Source organism: Coenobita brevimanus, chromosome 97 (genome assembly GCF_032717465.1).
Source record: "Coenobita brevimanus isolate Jiangsu-jjx chromosome 97, ASM3271746v2, whole genome shotgun sequence".
Taxonomy (NCBI): domain Eukaryota; kingdom Metazoa; phylum Arthropoda; class Malacostraca; order Decapoda; family Coenobitidae; genus Coenobita; species Coenobita brevimanus.
In genome coordinates, this window is record NC_137050.1 from 9601014 (window position 1) to 9618670 (window position 17657).

The 17657-nt window shown below is 43.1% G+C and overlaps 1 protein-coding gene across 4 annotated transcripts in view; it reads left to right on the forward strand.

Moving 5' to 3' along the window:
* exp (expansion) overlaps positions 1 to 17657 on the forward strand; it is a 231288-nt gene that overhangs the window by 136999 nt on the left and 76632 nt on the right. For all 4 annotated transcript variants that reach the window (XM_080283456.1, XM_080283453.1, XM_080283454.1 and 1 more), the window contains exon 2: positions 7586 to 7715. In XM_080283456.1, the coding sequence (XP_080139582.1) occupies positions 7611 to 7715 (105 nt within the window). In that variant the 5' untranslated portion in view covers positions 7586 to 7610. The remainder of the gene's footprint in view (positions 1 to 7585; positions 7716 to 17657) is intronic.

Genomic DNA, 17657 nt, shown 5'->3' on the forward strand with positions numbered 1-17657 from the left:
TGTGTGTGTGTGTGTGTGTGAAGTAGGTTTAAGGGGGTGCGTGGGACAGGTGTACAGGGGTAAAGGTGTATTGAGATTGGAGATGGGCGTGAGTTCTGAAAGGTGTAGGTGTCCTGTGTCATAAGAGTGGGGGCGTTAACGATATGTAGGTGTAAAGCGTGGGTGTAGGTGGATGAAGATGGATGTAGTGTGTGTATAGGTGTTTGTGGTTGTAAAGGTGGGTGTAGGTACGGGAGGGTGTGGCTGTAATTGGGTGTAGTTGTGTAGGTATGTGTGGTTGTAATGGTGAGTGTAGGAACCTGAGGATGTAGCTGTAGATGAGTGTAATTGTGGGTTGGTGTGGTTGTATGTAGGTGTGCGTGGTGATGGGGGTGAGTGTACGTAGAGTGAGGATGTGGAATAGATGAGTGAATGAATGTTGGTGATGATAAGTATGTTTGGGTAAGTGTAGATGTGAGTGTGGGTGTAGACTGGTGTGGGATGTGGTTGTAGGTGGATGGATGCAGGTTGGTGTAGTTTTTGTTGGGTGGATGAAGGTGGATGTTAGTGTGAGAGGACATGGTGGGTTTGGTTATAGGTGGGTGTGAGATAGGGTGTGGATGTTACTGTTTATGGTGACTGATGTTTGTGCATGTGGTTGTGGGTGTAAGTTAAAGTGTGGCTCTGGGTGTAGGAAGTTATGGCTCTTAAGTGCTGTAGTTATAAGTGAGTATGAATATAAGTAGGCATCAATAAAAGTTACCTTGAATGGTAGCTGACCATGAATGAAGTTACCCCAATTGCAAGTATAAATGAAAATGAATGTACCTTTAACCATGTATAGAGATAGGTGGTCAAGGTAAATGGGTGACGGTGAGCGTAGATGCAAAACAGAATATAAATGGGCTTGAGAAGTTTATGAATGGGTAGGTGTATACAAAAATAGGGTGTGGCTGGTGGTGTAGGTGTGGCTGTGGTGTGGGTGAGGTATTTGGAGCAGAGGGAGTGGGACCAGTACCTATCCCCTCCTCTCTACCTACCTGTCTACCTACCTGCGTTTCGTTCCCTTCTCCTACCTACCTATCTACCAACCTACCTACCGACCTGAAGTCCTCGCTTTTTACCTTCCATCATTTCTCGGCTTCCTACGTACCTGTTGTTTTTGTTTACTGCTGTTTACTGTTGTTTTGCTTACCTACCTACCTGCCTTTGTTCTCAGTTTGCCCCCATTTTTTACCTGCCTAATCTGCCTACCTGTTATAACTACCTATCTACTTGTCTGATACTTATCTGACTGTTCCGTTACTCCCTATTTTACATACCACCCTCCTACCTACCCACCCAGCCCTTCTTGCATATTTCCCGGCCCCTCTTTTTTTGCACGTTTATCCACCTACCTTCCCTTGTCTTCTGAGTAAAAAGGAGCAAAAAATAAGTAAATAAATAAAAACTAGAGAACTGCAGCAACTGTCCCTTTCAAAACATTCCAAACAAGAAAAACCTACCGACCTGCGTGTCTGCTCACTTACCTACCTACTTACTTATCCACCTACCTGCTTACCTACCTCCTTACCTACCTACCTGCCTGTCTGTCTGCCAAAATGCCTGCCATTCTCATCTTGCCTTCCCCCCACCTCTCTTCTTCTCCTACCGTATCTACCCCTGTCATTGCTTCCTACGTACCTCCCACCCCTCCTTCTTATTTGCTTCCTCCATCCATCCATCCTTCTTTCTTTTCCTCCATCCATTCATCCTTCCTTCCTTCCTTCCTTCCTTCCTTCAATCTATCCTTCATTCCAGCCTTCGTTCCTTCCTTCCAGTTTATTTGCCACGCTTCCTACTCTTCTTATTTACCCAACATTTGCGCTCCTTAGCGTCCCTCCCTTTCGTTCTGCCGACCGTCCAACCTTCCTGCCTACCTTCCATCATTGCTAAGCTTAATAAAATCGTCTGGCGTTAGTGGCAATAACAGACGACGTTCCCGGGCTGAAGGGGTTATTTGAGAAGGAGATGTCTCTACTTCCCAATTCATCCTTTTCTTCTCTTCTTTTTCTTCCCCACTCTTCCTTTTCTTCCCAATTCTTCCTTATCTTCCCAACTCTTCCTCTTCTTCTGTCGTCCACCTCACCCTTTCCTCTTTATTCCTATCTCATCACCTTGTCATCCTTTCTTCATTCTCGTTTCCCTTTCCTTACGTTTCCCTCATCTTTTTTCACCTTTCCCTCCATCTCCCACGTCATCTTAAAAACTCTCTCTCTCTCTCTCTCTCTCTCTCTCTCTCTCTCAGCCAGACCACCAACAAACCTTATGCATATATGTGTGTGGTCCTTCTGTCCTTTTCCTGTCGTTTTGTCTTTCTCTCCCCACCCACCCCTCCATTCTCTCCCCCCCTCCCCCCAAATATCTTCACGTCCCTTCCCCCACCCTGTTTTCTTTCTCCCCACCTTAGTCAGTCATGTGGAATTAACATTTATTCCAGAGAGAGCGAGAGAGAGAGATTTAGCCAGCAACTAAAGTAAAAAAGAAACTGGATGAATATATAGAATAGATGGATGGATTGATGTAGAGACAGAGGGAGGAGGAGGACGAAGGGAAGGATTGAGAGACGGATGGAACAATGGCTAGATGGACGGAGCAGATGAACTGACAGAGGGAAAGAGGGATGGAGAAAGGGAGAAGGTGACCGCGAGATGAATGGATGAAAGGATGAATGGCGTGGTGTAGGGACGAGGGAGGGGGAGGGAGGGAAGAAAGGGGTGTTGTGAAGGAGAAAGTTACCTGGCAGAGAGTCCACTACCAACACTATCTCCTTCTAGACGTCCATCTTTGTATTTATGTGGCTGTATTTCTTGTATTCATCTACGTATATCTCGTCTACCTGTCCATCCGTCTGTCTGCCGATTCGCTTGTTATGGCAGCGAAATTTGCCATGCCTCCCACCCCCACCTCACCTCGCTCTCTCCAAAGCTGTATGTTGTTACGATTTTGAATTAGACAGAAACAATAATCGACTTCTTGATATATGAAATAGGTTGATCGCAAACGGTTATTACAACAACACTAACACATAGAACAACCAAACAACAACAACAATTAAGACTACTGTTACTATGTACGTTATGCATGTACTTATCTATGTATGTTTATATGTATGTATGTTAATGGGATCTACGTACTCACTAACACAGACAGCACTTTCACCAATCCTCCTCTCACGGCCGGGCCATTGATAATATCGACTAAATCAAGTTGTAAGGAGACAGGCTGCCGACTCATCGCGTTCCTTAAGATGGTATCAAGAAGTATGTTGTGTAGCGCTGTGTAGATTTTAGCAGTGAGGTTGCTGGACATTTCTCGCTAATATTTTGTGGTGCTGTGTAGATGTTAACAGTGTCAGTGCTGGAATTTCTCTCTAATATTATGTAGTGTGTAGATATTAACAGTGTGAGTGCTGGAAATTTCTCTCCAATGAAATCGTGTGTTGTTAGCCTAAATAAAAGATAATAAATTGATCCAAGGCCACAAGAGAGAGAATGGAGATAGCTCTTAACCTTTTAAATCCAATTATTTTTCTTTTATATTTTTTGGTGTTGATGGGGTAAAAAATATATATATATATATATATATATATATATATATATATATATATATATATATATATATATATATATATATATATATATATATATATATATATATATCCAAGCCCTCCATATCAAAAACTTTCTCACCAAAGATGTGTACAAATTTAATGACTGGAGATTACAAGATTGAAATTGATAAAGAAAAATGCGTCATGGGATTGAAGGGGTTGTTAGGATTTTCTTCAGTTGACTAAAATTCTCTTGTAAAATATAATGTGGGAGATACAGATGAGGTAGATGGAAACTGGAAAGGGAGAGGAGAGCGAAAAAGAAAAGTGAGGTGGAGGAAAAGGACGAAAATGGATATGGAGGAAAAAGAAGGATTGGAGGAGAAAGAGGAAGAAGAAGAGGGGGAGGGGGGAATGGAGATGGAGAGGACAGAAGGAGTAAATTAATAGGAAGGAGAACGGAAAAGAAAAGGATGATGGAGGAAAAATAAGGACGGGAAGAGAAAGAAGGGGAAGAAAAGAAAAGAAAAGAAAAGGGAGATGAAGAGGAAAGTAAGAGGAAGGAGAACGAAAAATAGAGGGAGGGAGGGAAAAGAAGGAAGAGAGAAAGTGAGATAGGAGTAGGAAAGGGAGGAGAGCCGGGAGGGATGAAGAGAAGGAAGGAAGAGGTAGAGGGGATATTATGAAGAGAGAATGTTTAAAGAGAGGAGGAGGATTGCATCATAGAAGAGGGAAATGACGAAGGAAGGAGAAGGGGAAGTTTGGGGAAGGAGGGGGATGAGGAAGGAGTAAATGGAGAGACTGAAAATGTAGAGAAGGGAAGAGAGAAAAGGGGGTTTGGGAAGGATTTGGGAGGGAGATGAGGAGAAATAGGGATTAAAAGAGAATAAGAAAGACATGGCCGAGCAGTTGAGAGAGAGAGAGAGAGAGAGAGAGATGAGTAGGAGATGAAAAAAGATGTAGGGGAAGGGGGAGAGAGGGAGGGGAGGAACGATGTCCTTGGCGAGGTTTTTGTGTTACGTCCTTGTGTCCTCCCCCCCCTCTCTCTCTCTCTCTCTCTCTCTCTCTCTCTCTCTCTCTCTCTCCACCTGCATATTTCACCTTCAAGTAGAGTCACCGATAATGTGATACGTTAATAAGAGATGTGTACCCCTCACCTAATCTCACCTTGCCTGACCCTGTGCCTCACCTCAGTCACCAGGCCTGTAAACCCCTCACTGTGATGGTTTAGTTTTCTCTACCTACATTTTTTCTATGTTTTTTAAGTTTCGGCTCTGGTAGTGAAAGGTAGACGCACTATTCCTTAATCTTTGCTTTATAATAACTTCTGTATAATTTACTATTGTTTACTCCGTCAATTTTACTTTGCGTGTTTTAGAGCTGTGACATTCTTTTGTTTGGAAATAATCTCTATTGACCTCATCAGGACCTTAATTTCTTTTATATTTCGTTCTTGATACCAGGCAACGACATATACATACGACCGACTTGTTTCTTATATACTCGTTAAGGAGTGAAAGTGTCCTTGTGGGCGGAGGTAGCCTGGTGAAAAGATTAATATTCCTGAGCACATGACTACTGCGACAAAAACCTTGGGACCAGCATGTGTCTGTCCCGCTATGTGAAAGTCTGCCTTGTGTGTTATAAGCGGATACATGAAGAGCTGAATATATCATCTTCAGGTCTGGGAGGCTGGTGAAAGGTTTAATATTTCTGAATACATGCCTAACGCGACACAAACCTTGGGACCAACATGTCCCTCTCCCGCTGTGAAAGTTGCCTCGCCCGTCATATACCAGTCAAGATTTCAATGTTTCTTTAGCTCTTGATATCGCAGGAGTTCATCTTGTGGGCTAAGGAGGCTCCATTCCACCTATTCCTTCTCGGTTTATTGAGCCGAACGTTTGGTATTCTCTCGTGAGTTATATATGCACAGTATGTTGAATTTTATGTAGACACGAATAACGTAGAGATCGATTACGTCCCTTATTTTATTCTGTTCTGGGAGACCTCGTAGTGACGGGATATGAAGCTGTCTGCATTAATCTCTTCAACACAGTCATATACTTTATTTTCGATACCATCGGACGATTTCATTCATCTCCAGAGAGGTGTCTTTTTCATTATCATCAGGTTGTCACAAGACGATTTTATTCATTCGTGGAATGGCCTTTGTAGTGAAGAGTATAGTGAAGGCTGTATCTAATCCCAATAATTTGTACTGAAATAAAAATAATCTTGGAAGTGTCCTAAGCTGAATAAAATCGTCTGGAGCCAGCACGATTAACATAAGGCGTCGTGGTAGGGAAGAGGCTGAGAAGCAGTAATCAACACAGCTGCCGGGGGGAAGAGGTGCCGCTAACTCCCCTGTTTACCCTCCCGTTATCTCCATCATCTCTTGTCTCTTGTTTACCCACTCCTTATCTTTATCATTTCTTATCAGCTCTTCACATAATTTTCCTTCCAGCCTTTCGACATGTCAGAGGCTAAATATATATCCATCTTTGCCCTTAATGACTTTCCAGAATTCCTTTCGTCTTCTGATTCCGTTGGTTTCCTATTTTTCTTGCATTAAAATTCAGCGTAATTTTTATTACTGCATTATTATTATTATTACTGTTATTATTATCATTATTAACTACTACTACTACTACTACTGCCACCTTAAACTGTAGCATACCTTTCCTTATACCTTCCTTAATCTAACTCCCACCTGTACCCAGTTTCATCCCCCGTGTTTCCTAGTACAGTATTTAGATTTTCGCTTTTCCCTCTGTACCTGCCAACTGTTTTCCTGCCGGCAGCTGTGGACAGAACGGAGGCCTGAGGGTAGAGATGGGCCTCCAATGTCAATCTCATTTTTCTTCGGTTTCTTAGAAGTTCCCTCCTCGATTTCTTCCCCTGTTATTGTTTTTTGTTGTTGTTAGCGTTGAATTTTTTTAGTACTCGCGTTCCTTCCTTGGTAATTATGCAGCATACCTTTTCTGTCTACCTGCCTACCTACCTGTTGACTTCCATTATACTTCACAGGTATATGTGGCCTCCCTGCCGCCCACGATTTACATATTCTCTTCCCATCAGTTTATTTTTGTTGTTATAATAATTTTTTTTTTTTTGTATAACTCCTATATCCCTATTTCAGCATTCCCCCCCCCCTCTCTCTCTCTCTCTCTCTCTCTCTCTCTCTCTCTCTCTCTCCATTTCCTCGGCAATTCATCCCCCGTGTCTCCCAGTATGTGCCTTCTCTCTGTCCCTCTGTGCCTGCTAAATGTTTTCCTGCCGGCAGCTGTTAACCCATGAGTGGAAGTGTTGGTCTTTTTTTTGCCTTATCTCTTCTTGCATTTTTACGCAGTTTGATTTTCCTTCTTTCACGTTATATATATATATATATATATATATATATATATATATATATATATATATATATATATATATAAATATATATATATATAATATATATATATATATATAAAGCCACTACAACACTACAATCACACTCACAAGCACTTCTCACCCTACATACAGTCTCTACCAGACAGCCTAAGCCACTGGGTAGAGATACATTGGCTGTATCATCCCTGCTTCGGTAGGGATAGGCCGGTCCTGCAGTGGACCTCAAAGGCTGATAATTATATATATATATATATATATATATATATATATATATATATATATATATATCCCATATGTTAGTGGATAACATGGTTAGGATGGTGGTCATGATGGTGTTAATAAAATAATAACACCAATAGTAGTAGTAGTACCACTACTACTACTACTACTACTACTACTAATAATAATAATAATAATAATGATGATCACTTTCATGGCGATTATGATGACTGATACATGGTAATGGCGAATCCTTTTAGGATTGTGGTTCTTTTTTCTAACTTTTAATTTTAATAATAATAATTTTTAATATTGCGCGTGCCACCATGTGAGAATATAATGATGGTGGTGATGATATTCCGTTTTGCTGGTGTGTATCCTGACATTTTTTTCCGCCGGCAGCTGTGGACCGGGGCCGGGGGTGGAGATGGTGTCGCGGCGCAAGATCCTGGGCCGCTCCCAGGACAACCTCCACCTCGACTACCACGAGGAGGAGGAGGACGTCTGGTACAAGGTTGACAATCTCTTCAAGGTCAGTACGGGGAAGGGGTGGATGGGTGCGGGGCGGGAGGGGGAGGTGGGATGGGTGGAGTGGGTGGGAGGGAGAAGGATGTGTAAGTGGGATGGGTGGGATAACAGAGGCAGGAATTATGGAGGTGGGGTTGGGTTTCCTGCCGTTACTGTGGCCAGGGTGAAGATCAAGTGGTGCTGGGTTTTAAAGGTGACATAGTTTGAAATGTTTACAGACCGAAGGTAATATGGAATTGGGGTAGGAATTAAGACAAATTTAATTGTTGACTGGAAAAACACGAAAATAGGAGCATCAGTTTTGAAAAGTAATGATAATCTAAAAGGTCATGCTGTTCACCGGAAAAGTAATTATTCATATATACATAGGTAATGACCAGTTATCCGTCTTTACCTCTACTCCACCAAGCCGATACGTTTACATAAATCTTCGCCTGTCTTAGTGAGGCTACTGAGCATGAGAGGGGAGGAGTGTACAAGCATATGTAGAAGTGACAGGTGCCACCATTGTGTAGTGTCTGCCATCCGTTAAGCTGCTGTAAACACTTAACTCTTGTGATTCCTGTGGCTGGTTTAGACAATGTGCATGTTCTAGCAATGTTTGGAATCAACTAGGCGTGCCGATCATAATATACAGTGATTAAAATAGCTTGGCGGATGACACAGTACCGGGAAGCTTTCCAATCTGCACTTACTTTACGGCTTGTAGGGGAATGGGTCAGAACACACATTACGTGGAGTGGAGGAAGGGGAGGGGGAATCTGGAGTGAGAAGGGGGAGGGATATTGGATCGGTGTTGATGTGTTGCAGTTGCAGTCAGGATGATGGTGATGACGTGGGCTTCGTGTTGGCTGTGTGTAATGAAATATTGATGATGGGTCTTAGTAGCGGAAATATAAATGCCGGGACTGTGTTGATAACCAGGGGAGGAAGAAGGGTACGTGAGTCAGGAAGGAGGAGAGAAGGAACGAGAGGAAGTCCAGAAGTGAGGAGGAAGGGAGGTACGGAGGAGGGAGGAGAGAGCAGAAGTCAGAGAAGGTGAGGTAGAATGATAATTAAAAGATATGAAAGATGATAACGTGGGTGAGTGAGAAGGTGAAGAGGAGTTATAGTAGTAAAGAGAAAGGAAGGAGGAGAAATGAAGAGGAAGTCTCTCTTTGTGTGTGTGGACTTCAGACTGCCAAACATAGGTAAATTAAACAGGCTAACAGAAAAGTACTCGTACGTTGTGTGTGTGTGTGTGTGTGTGTGTGTGTACTTTGAGCTGGGTAGTGAATTAAAATTAAAAGGAAAAATACTCAGGCCAACAGTAACATAATATGCATGACAACAGAGCCTCAGTCAGGTAATAAGATGTATCAACAGAGATAAACAAACATAAAAAAAAAAAAAACGAATGTCGACGTACACAAACATTTGTGGTCATATATATATATATATATATATATATATATATATATATATATATATATATATAACAGTATAAAATGGTATAATAGTTTTGCTTGAAGTAGATTCTTAGCCTTTGAGGTCAGATCCGAAGTTGATTGTGTGTGTGTGTGTGTGTGTGTGTGTGTGTGTGTGTGTGTGTGTGTGTGTGTGTGTGTGTGTGTGGTGACCCTGCGAATTTTTACTTTTGTGTCTTTTTGGGTTTTATGTGGTCATCATATTTTTCCCCTGCTGTTTTCTGCTTTCACCCTATTGCGTTTCACGAGTTTTTCTTTTGTCTCAGTATTTTGGTAACATGTTTCGGGAACATATTTCTGGCTCTTTTTGCCCTCTTTGATAATTTTATCACTTCTCTTTTAATTCTTTCAGCCCGGGAACGTTATTATTGTACAGTATTATTCTTGCTGTAGCGCGTTTGTCCTAACTTGTTGAAGATCCTTAACCCTTTCATCTTAAATGATTGCCAAGTGTAAGTAGACTAGAGGGTCAGTGTGATCGTTACACAGGGAGACTCACTCCTGCTTCTTAACTAAGACTTGTGTAATGTCATCCAGCTACGATGCAATAGTACGAGTCTTCAGGGTGTGACAGTATGCCAGTTCCGTCAGGTGAAGGCAAACTGACTAATTGGTATTACGTGATTAAGTGCAAAAAGACGTCCTCGTCGTGAAGGTGTCAAGTTTACTCTCAGCAGGTAACCGCCACCACCAGCACTCCATGTTATCTCTCTCCACTGCTTTCTCCTCTTTCTCTAATCACCACCACCACCACCACCTGCGCCTCTACGCCTGTAACCGCCTTCATTAGTTCTTGCCACCTGATGAAGGTGACCAGACAGGTAGGGGAAACTTTGAAAAAACTGATTAACCACTTCACTGCTAGAGGTGCTGGAGACGGACAACTTCACGCGGTGGCACCAGTTTAGCCGGGTGGCTACGCTGCCTGGTTATACGAACGTCCCTCAGTTCCTTCACTATCCCCAGAAAGGAGGATGGTGGACTGCAGGAGAAGGACAGCTTCAGCCTGCAGTCCACCGGGTACACGTCCAGATGAACCTGAGGCCGCAACAACAATAACAACAGCAGAGAGCAACAACAACGTCAAAAACACCACCACCAACAACAACGACGGCAACAACAACAACAACTACTACTACTACTACTACTACTACGAGAGGTCCTTTTTAGTAACCCCCATTTTCCAGTCACTTTACTCCTATACACTTTAGTTATCAGTGTCCATTGGTCCCTATCCAACAAATCATATACGGGCGTGGACAGAAGCTAACCTACTATTGCTCTACGACAGTTAAATCATGTCTGTCACTTTCCTCCCTGACGCATCATATCAGAGAGAATCATTTATGGATTGATGAACATAACTTTTTTTTTTTTTTTTTTACTTAGAAATATTAGCAAACATAAAGAAGTGAGAAACAGAAGAAGTAATGGGTGAACGCATTTCCCCCGAAGTAGGTGTGTGTGTCAGTGAAATTGGTGTTACGAGTTACTGTTACGGTATGTTACAATTTTACGTAGTGCTAATGTTGCAGGAAAGAAGAATACATTTATCTTTATCTCTCTTCACACCCACCTCTCCATACAAGGCGATGAACACTGCCGGTAGGAAAACAGTCAGAAGAACCATCCCTCGCGCTTGTGTAAAATACCATACTTGGAAATTTTATGGGACTGCGAGAAACTAGATGCAGCTTGGTGGTTAGATAAGCTGACCGGCGGTTTTATTATATTATTTACTTATTTAGTTCTTAATGTATTCAGGGGAGAGAAGAACTTGGGTGGATGGTTGTTGGGGTCAAGGATTTAGAGAGAGAGAGAGAGAGAGAGAGAGAGAGACGCGGTGGGAAAGGAAGAAAAATAAGGAAGAAGGAGAAATAGATAGGACAGAGAAAGATATAAAGGAGAAGTAGGAAGGAAAAAAAGAGAGGTATAGAGGACAGAGGAGAGGGGAGAGATGAGAAAGTTTAGAGAAAAGCTGTGGAGGAGGAGGGAAATATGGAGAAAGAAAAGGATAAAGAAAAAGGAAAGACGTGAGGAACGAGTTACGGTGGCAAGGAAAGGCGAAAAATGGATGGTAGGGAGAGAGAATGTAGAGGAAAGAGAAAGATAGAGAAAAGAAATAATAGAAGCAAGGAAAGAATGGGATATAGGAGGGAGACAGGAGAAGAAATAAATAAATTGAAGAGGGATGGGATTGTGGAAAGGAGAGGCAGCAAAAAAGAAGAAGAAAAAAAAGAAGGAATATGGAGAGGACAAGAAAGAAATGAAGAAGAATGGTAGATAGGAAGAGGGGAAGGAGGGAAGAAATAAGAGGCGAAGGAGAAGGATATGGGAGGAGGAAGGAAGGAGAGAAGAAAAGGATGACAGAGAGTGAAGACTGAGAAGAAAGAGTGAAGTAGAATATGGTGGAAGGAGGAAGAAAGGAAAGATATAAGAACAGAAACGAGTAAAGAGAATGAAGGGAAGAGAAATAACGACAGAAAGAGAGTAATAAAGTGAGAGTAAAGAAAGTAAAAGAGGAAAGAGTAGGGTTAATGGGAACGAATGTATAGTGAGGAAAAAGAGGATAAAAAGGAAGTCTAGGATGGAGAGGAGTAAAGAGAGTGAAAGGAAAGGGAAAAAAGTGAAAAAGAAAGAGAGACATAGCGAGAGAGAGTGAAGAAAGTAAAGGAGAAAAGAGTGGGGTTAAAAACTGGGTTACTCCTTACTCTCACTCCCCATCTGTCGCGCCGGCTGTCTCCAGGTGCTGTTCTCTCTCTCTCTCTCTCTCTCTCTCTCTCTCTCTCTCTCTCTCATAATACCGTCTCTTCCCGTGTCCCTTGTTTCGTATCTTCTCCCCCTTTCCTCATTTCATCTCCCTTTCTTCACTTCTCCTCCATCTTAGTTCTCCCTTTCCTCTCCTCTTCCTGCTTCCACTTCCTCCTTCCCTTAATTTCTCCCCTCTCTCTTCCTTTCTTCCTTTCATCCCTTCGACCTACCTGCCTGTTTTTTTTTTTTTTTTTTTCCGCTTCTGTTTTTCTCCATTCCTTCCGTCCTTCTTTCCTTCCTTCCTTCCTTCCTTCCTTCCTTCCTTCCTTCCTTCCTCCCTCCCTCCCTCCCTCCCTCCCTCCCTCCCTCCCTCCCTTCCATTGGTCATGTGTTTCTTCTGTTCACATTTGTTCCTTCTCTTCTTCCCTCTTTTCCTTCCGTTGCCTCGCTCCGTTCCTTTCTCCTCTTCACTCCTTCCTCATCCCTCCTCCTCCTCCTCCTCCCTCCCTTGCTTTTCCTCTTCCCTCCCTTCCACCTCCGCCTCTTCCCTCCCCTCCTCCATTGCTAAGCTACCAGTGCTGTATCTGTCCCACTTGTCTCCATTTATCCTTCTTCAGTCTTATCTATGCCTGATTCTCTCTCTCTCTCTCTCTCTCTCTCTCTCTCTCTCTCTCTCTCTCTCTCTCTCTCTCTCTCTCTCTCTCTCTCTCTCTCTCTCTCTCTTTCATTAGTGTTGTTATTTGCTTTTCCTCTACTTCGTTGTCAGCTCTTCTTATCCAGCTGGAACGGTGTTTTTGCGTATTTGCGTAACTCCCTTTCACTTGTCACCTCTCTTTTCTCATATTCTCTCTCCTCTTTTCTCCTCTTTATTGCTCTCTTCTTTTTTATTGCTTTTCTCCTCTTTCTCATCATTTCTCCTCATTACTGCTCTTCTCCTTTTCTATTCTCTTTACTCTTTATTACTCTCTTCTCATTTTCTCTCCTCTTTCCTTCTCTACTGCTCTCTTCTGTTCTTCTCTTTCCTCTTTTCTCCTCTCTTGGTACTCGTGATGGAAGTTTCTCTTGTGTTAGTGTTTTCATGTTATGATGATGATGATGATGATGATGATGGTTGTTGTAGTGATGGTGGTCAATGATGATGATGGTTGCGGTAGCAATAATGATGATGATAGTTATGGTAGTGGTGGTGGTGAGTGATGATGATGATGATGATGGTTGTGGAGGTGATGGTTGTGGTATGGGTGGTGATAAGTGATGATGATGGTTGTGGTAATGACGAATGGTGATGATGATGGTTGTGGTTGTGGTAGTGATGATCAGTGATGATGGTGATGGTTGTGGTGTTGATGGTGATGATGATGATGATGGTTGTGGTATTGGTGTTGGTGATGATGATGATGGTGATGGTTGCGGTAGTGATGGTGATGATGGTTGTGCTATTGGTGATGATGGTTGTGGTATTGGTGGTGGTGGTGGTGATGATTTTATTCTGACTTTTGTTATCTCTTTTCCATTCTTTTTCTTGGGCTCAAGTCGTTTTACAGTTTCATCTGCCTTTTTAATAGCTTGGCTTTTAAATAAGTTTTGTTATACTCAATAGCGACATTCTCTCTCTCTCTCTCTCTCTCTCTCTCTCAATCACAATAGCAAGCAATATCCGGCAACCCCCCACCCGAACACCTCCAGCAAAAAAATCCCACGCCAAATTGAGCCTTACGACCCCTCAGTCATACGGGTGGGAGTCGCCTGCACCCCCTCCCTTCAAGGCTGGTCGGGCAGGTTATCCTTGGAAAACAAAGATGGCGGATTCCCTGGCTGTTCTTATTCAACCTGATTTTTACGTCAATTTTGGCCTTTTTTCGTGCTTACCTGACTATATAATTATTTTTTTATTTATGTATTTTTTGTGTGTTTTTGGGTAAGTGTTGTGGGTTTGGGTAGGTGGGATATGGGGGGATGTTTGGGTGGGGGTAAGGGAAGAGAATTTTGGTGGGGGGCGAGCGAGGGCAAGGGTTGGGTCCAATGGGTGAGGTTAGGGGTGGAGGTGGGGTGGGGTGGAGGTAGGAGTGAAGGTGAGGTTAGGGATTATATGGTAGGGATAGATGAGAGGTAGGGAAGAAGATGAGGATAGAAGATGGGAGTAAATTGGCAAGTTAAAAGCAGGAAGGGTGTGGGGAAGGGGATGAGAGTAGGGGATAGTAATGTTATGGTAAGGGTAGGGGAGAGGTGGGATGGAGATGACAGAAGGGTGTGTGAGAATAGTTGATAGGATTAACCCGTCAGTCCTTGAGACCTTTAAATCGACTTAAGAAAGAGTAATAATCGTAATTAATTTTCTTTCTAGCCCTCCATTCCTAAACGTCCTTTAACTAGTCAGCCCGTAGTTAGAATGAAATAAAATGACGACCTAAGGGAGTGGTTTACCTTTTCAATATAATGATGTTTTTTCTCAGTTTCATTTTGCCTTCCTCCTGGTAACCAGCTCAAGGAAGACAGAGTGGGAGATAGATATGTAGGTAGGTAGATAGATAAATAGATAGATAGAGTCTTGGATTTAAGGACATGAAAGCAACATCCATCAACCTCTTCGCTCTGATGATGGCTTTTATCATTTATTCCTGCAACTACCTGACGATTTGATCAACGTAGTAAGAACCTCGTAATGATGGGGTTAGAGCTGGAATGGGACGGGAAGGGGGTGTGGATGGGAGTAGGGTGAGGAAGGGGATAGTGGGTAGGGAGACGTGGTGATGAAGGTTGCGGGTAGAGGAAGGAGTGAGGATGGGGATGGAGGGCAGTGAATAGGGTTAAGATAATGGTGTTTGAAGGCAGGGCTGGGTAGGCTAGAGAAGAGGTGGTGAGTGAGATTAAAAGGAAGGGAAGGGGAGGGAGTTTGAGGGATGAGGGTGGGAGAGTGAAAAGGGAAGGGATTTTGTGGGTTGGGTATGTTAGATTTTTTTTTTTTTTTAATAGGAGAGAAAACTATAACTATATCTATCTCTGTCAGCGATGATAAGGAATGGAAAGCAAGAAGGGAGGGAGGTGGTGGGATGAAGGGATTGGGAATGGGATGTTGAGGGCAGGGAGTTGGTGGGATGAGGGATAAGGGTAAAACTGAGTGTGGAAGGAGAGGATAAAGGGAGGGAGTTTGTGGGTTGAGAGGAGTGGTGAAAGAGATGTTGGGCAGGTGGTCAAGGATTAGGGATGACAGAAAAAAGGGGGATAGGTAGAGGTGGGAGGGCCGAGGCTGGGATTTTATGAAGGGAGGGAGGAGGGAGGGATGTTTGTTTAGGATGTGGCAGGAGGATGAGTGAAGAGAGAGAGAGAGAGAGAGAGGAACAAGTTAGAAATCCGCAGGTATTAGATTTGAAACATAAAACCCAAGGCAGTAAACCCAGAATGAGCATAAACGTAACAATATTAAGTATGATGTCAAGAAACAGTTATTTGCCATTAATATTCAAGCACACACGCACGGAATCACAGTCTCATTAATAACTTTGCATAGTCTTTAGGTGTCGTCTGGTTTGCCATCATTAACCTCTAGAGTACGGTGACTTCTTCTTAGGTCTTTCTTGATACCACCAGACGATATGATTCACCTTAAAAGAGTTTCCCCAACGTGATGTAATTCCGCTTTGGAGAGCTACCACCAGACGATTTTTAGGAGAGCAATCGCCAGAGGGTTTTATTCAGCACAGTAAAGACCCGTGGATCATTTTGGACAGTCTCTAAAATAACTATGGCCTCCAGTGACCTCTTCAGCACGATGCCACCTGAAGTAATGTATTCTTGCAACCTCCTGATACTTGCAAATTACAGTAGGTTAATGAAGGGGTTAAATAATTGTTCTTTGTTCACAGTACCCTCGAAGTTAAGGCAAATATACCGTCCTATGGTTAACTTGTACTTTGTAGCACATAGTATTACAGTATGCAGACTCCTCGTTATGCAACCCACAGCTGTAGTTCGTGGCAAGTGTACTGGATTAAACTGCCCAGCTATATTTCTAGTGTCTTTTATTGTTAGGTATGTGTTGTCTAGGTTTTGGTGTGTGTGTTTTTGTGTGTGTGTGTGTGTAGGGGAGAAGGAAGAGGAAAGGGAGGGGGGTGGTGGTGGTGGTGCAATTGATGATGATGATGATGAAAAGAAACAAGAGAAAGGGTGCGGTGTTGGTGTTGGAGGTGCTGCTGCTGATGAAGATTATAAGGAGAAAGGGGAGCGGTAGTGATTCTAATGGTAGTGATGGTTTTAATGATGATGGTGTAGAGAATAACAATGATGTCAGTAATGGGGGAGAGGACAAGGAAAACAGTAGTGATGATGATAATGATAAGTAGCAGAGAAATAAAGATAATGCTGATAAGTGATGAAGATAGGGAGGTAGGACAAGTGTAGGGGGTTAGAGGGGAGGGGAAGGTAGTGGGGGGGAGGAAGGTATGCCCAGGGGAGGGGCAGGGGAGGAGGGTACCGTTACTGGGCAGTGTTGTGTGGGGCAAGAGGGGCCTATCCACCACTCCTATTCACCTTCAACCCCCCCCCCGTCCACCCCCTCCCACATCATCTCCTCCCCACCCCCCAATCCACTGATACCTGCTTCTCCACCCCTCCTCTCCACATATTATTTCTCTCTCTCTCTCTCTCTCTCTCTCTCTCTCACACACACACACACACACACACAAATGCTAGTCAAGCTACAGAAACCAAAATAAGGAAGAAACAATAGGCATAACTTAAAAAAATAGTGGTGGTAGTAGTCGTAGTAGTAGTAATAGTAGTGTAGGAAAAGAAGAGCAGGAACATTATCATCAAGTACAGTTTCTGAGTTACTGCAAAATCCCCCCCTCCCCCCCAAAAAAAAAAAAAAAAAAAACAGGTAACAAAAACTGACTAAGGTAACCAGGTATACAGACCCTGTGGGGGGGGAAGAGGGGGGAGGGGGTTGGCGGAAGAGAGCGACAGTAAGCAAGGAAAACGACTGAATGGATAAACACGGAAAAACATGTAAATAAACAGATGCGGCCGTTGACACAAGGAAATAAACACACACACACACACACACACACACACACACACAGTCTCTCTCTCTCTCTCTCTCTCTCTCTCTCTCTCTCTCATTTTCCCATCACTGTGTAACCCCATGTTTCCCGTCCTTCACTCACGTTCCATACTCTTTCTCTGTGTGGCCTGTCTTTCAGTCTTCCATAGTTCTTGTAATTTTTTTTATGATAGTCTCTGGGGTTCTTCATATTTTTTTTTTTCATGTAACTTCATTTTTCTTCCCCTTCCCCCTTCCCATTCAATGAGTTTTAAGTAAGAATATAACTGATTGCTTTTTTATTCTGCCACACCTCCAGTCGACTTGATTCAGTTTAGGAGAGACCTCATAGTAAAGGGAATAAAGGCAGCCCTATCCTTTCAGTGACTCTTTATTTTGTTTTTCATCGTGCCTCCTCCAGTTGATTTGGTGGGAAGTGTGGTAATGAAGGCTACATCTTACACCTCCCGCAGCACAGCCTCGTTTAGCTGAGTAGAGTCGTGTGGCGGCAGCAGGGTTAATGTAAATAATGTTCCATCGTGGTGAAGGGATTAGCCATCTGCCTCGTACCTTTCACCCGTCCCTTACATTTGACACCCTTCCCATACCTGCTCACCTCACTCTCTCCTTACCTTACCAGACTAGACACCTACCCATCTGTACCCCCCCTCTACCCCTTTCCCATTCTCCC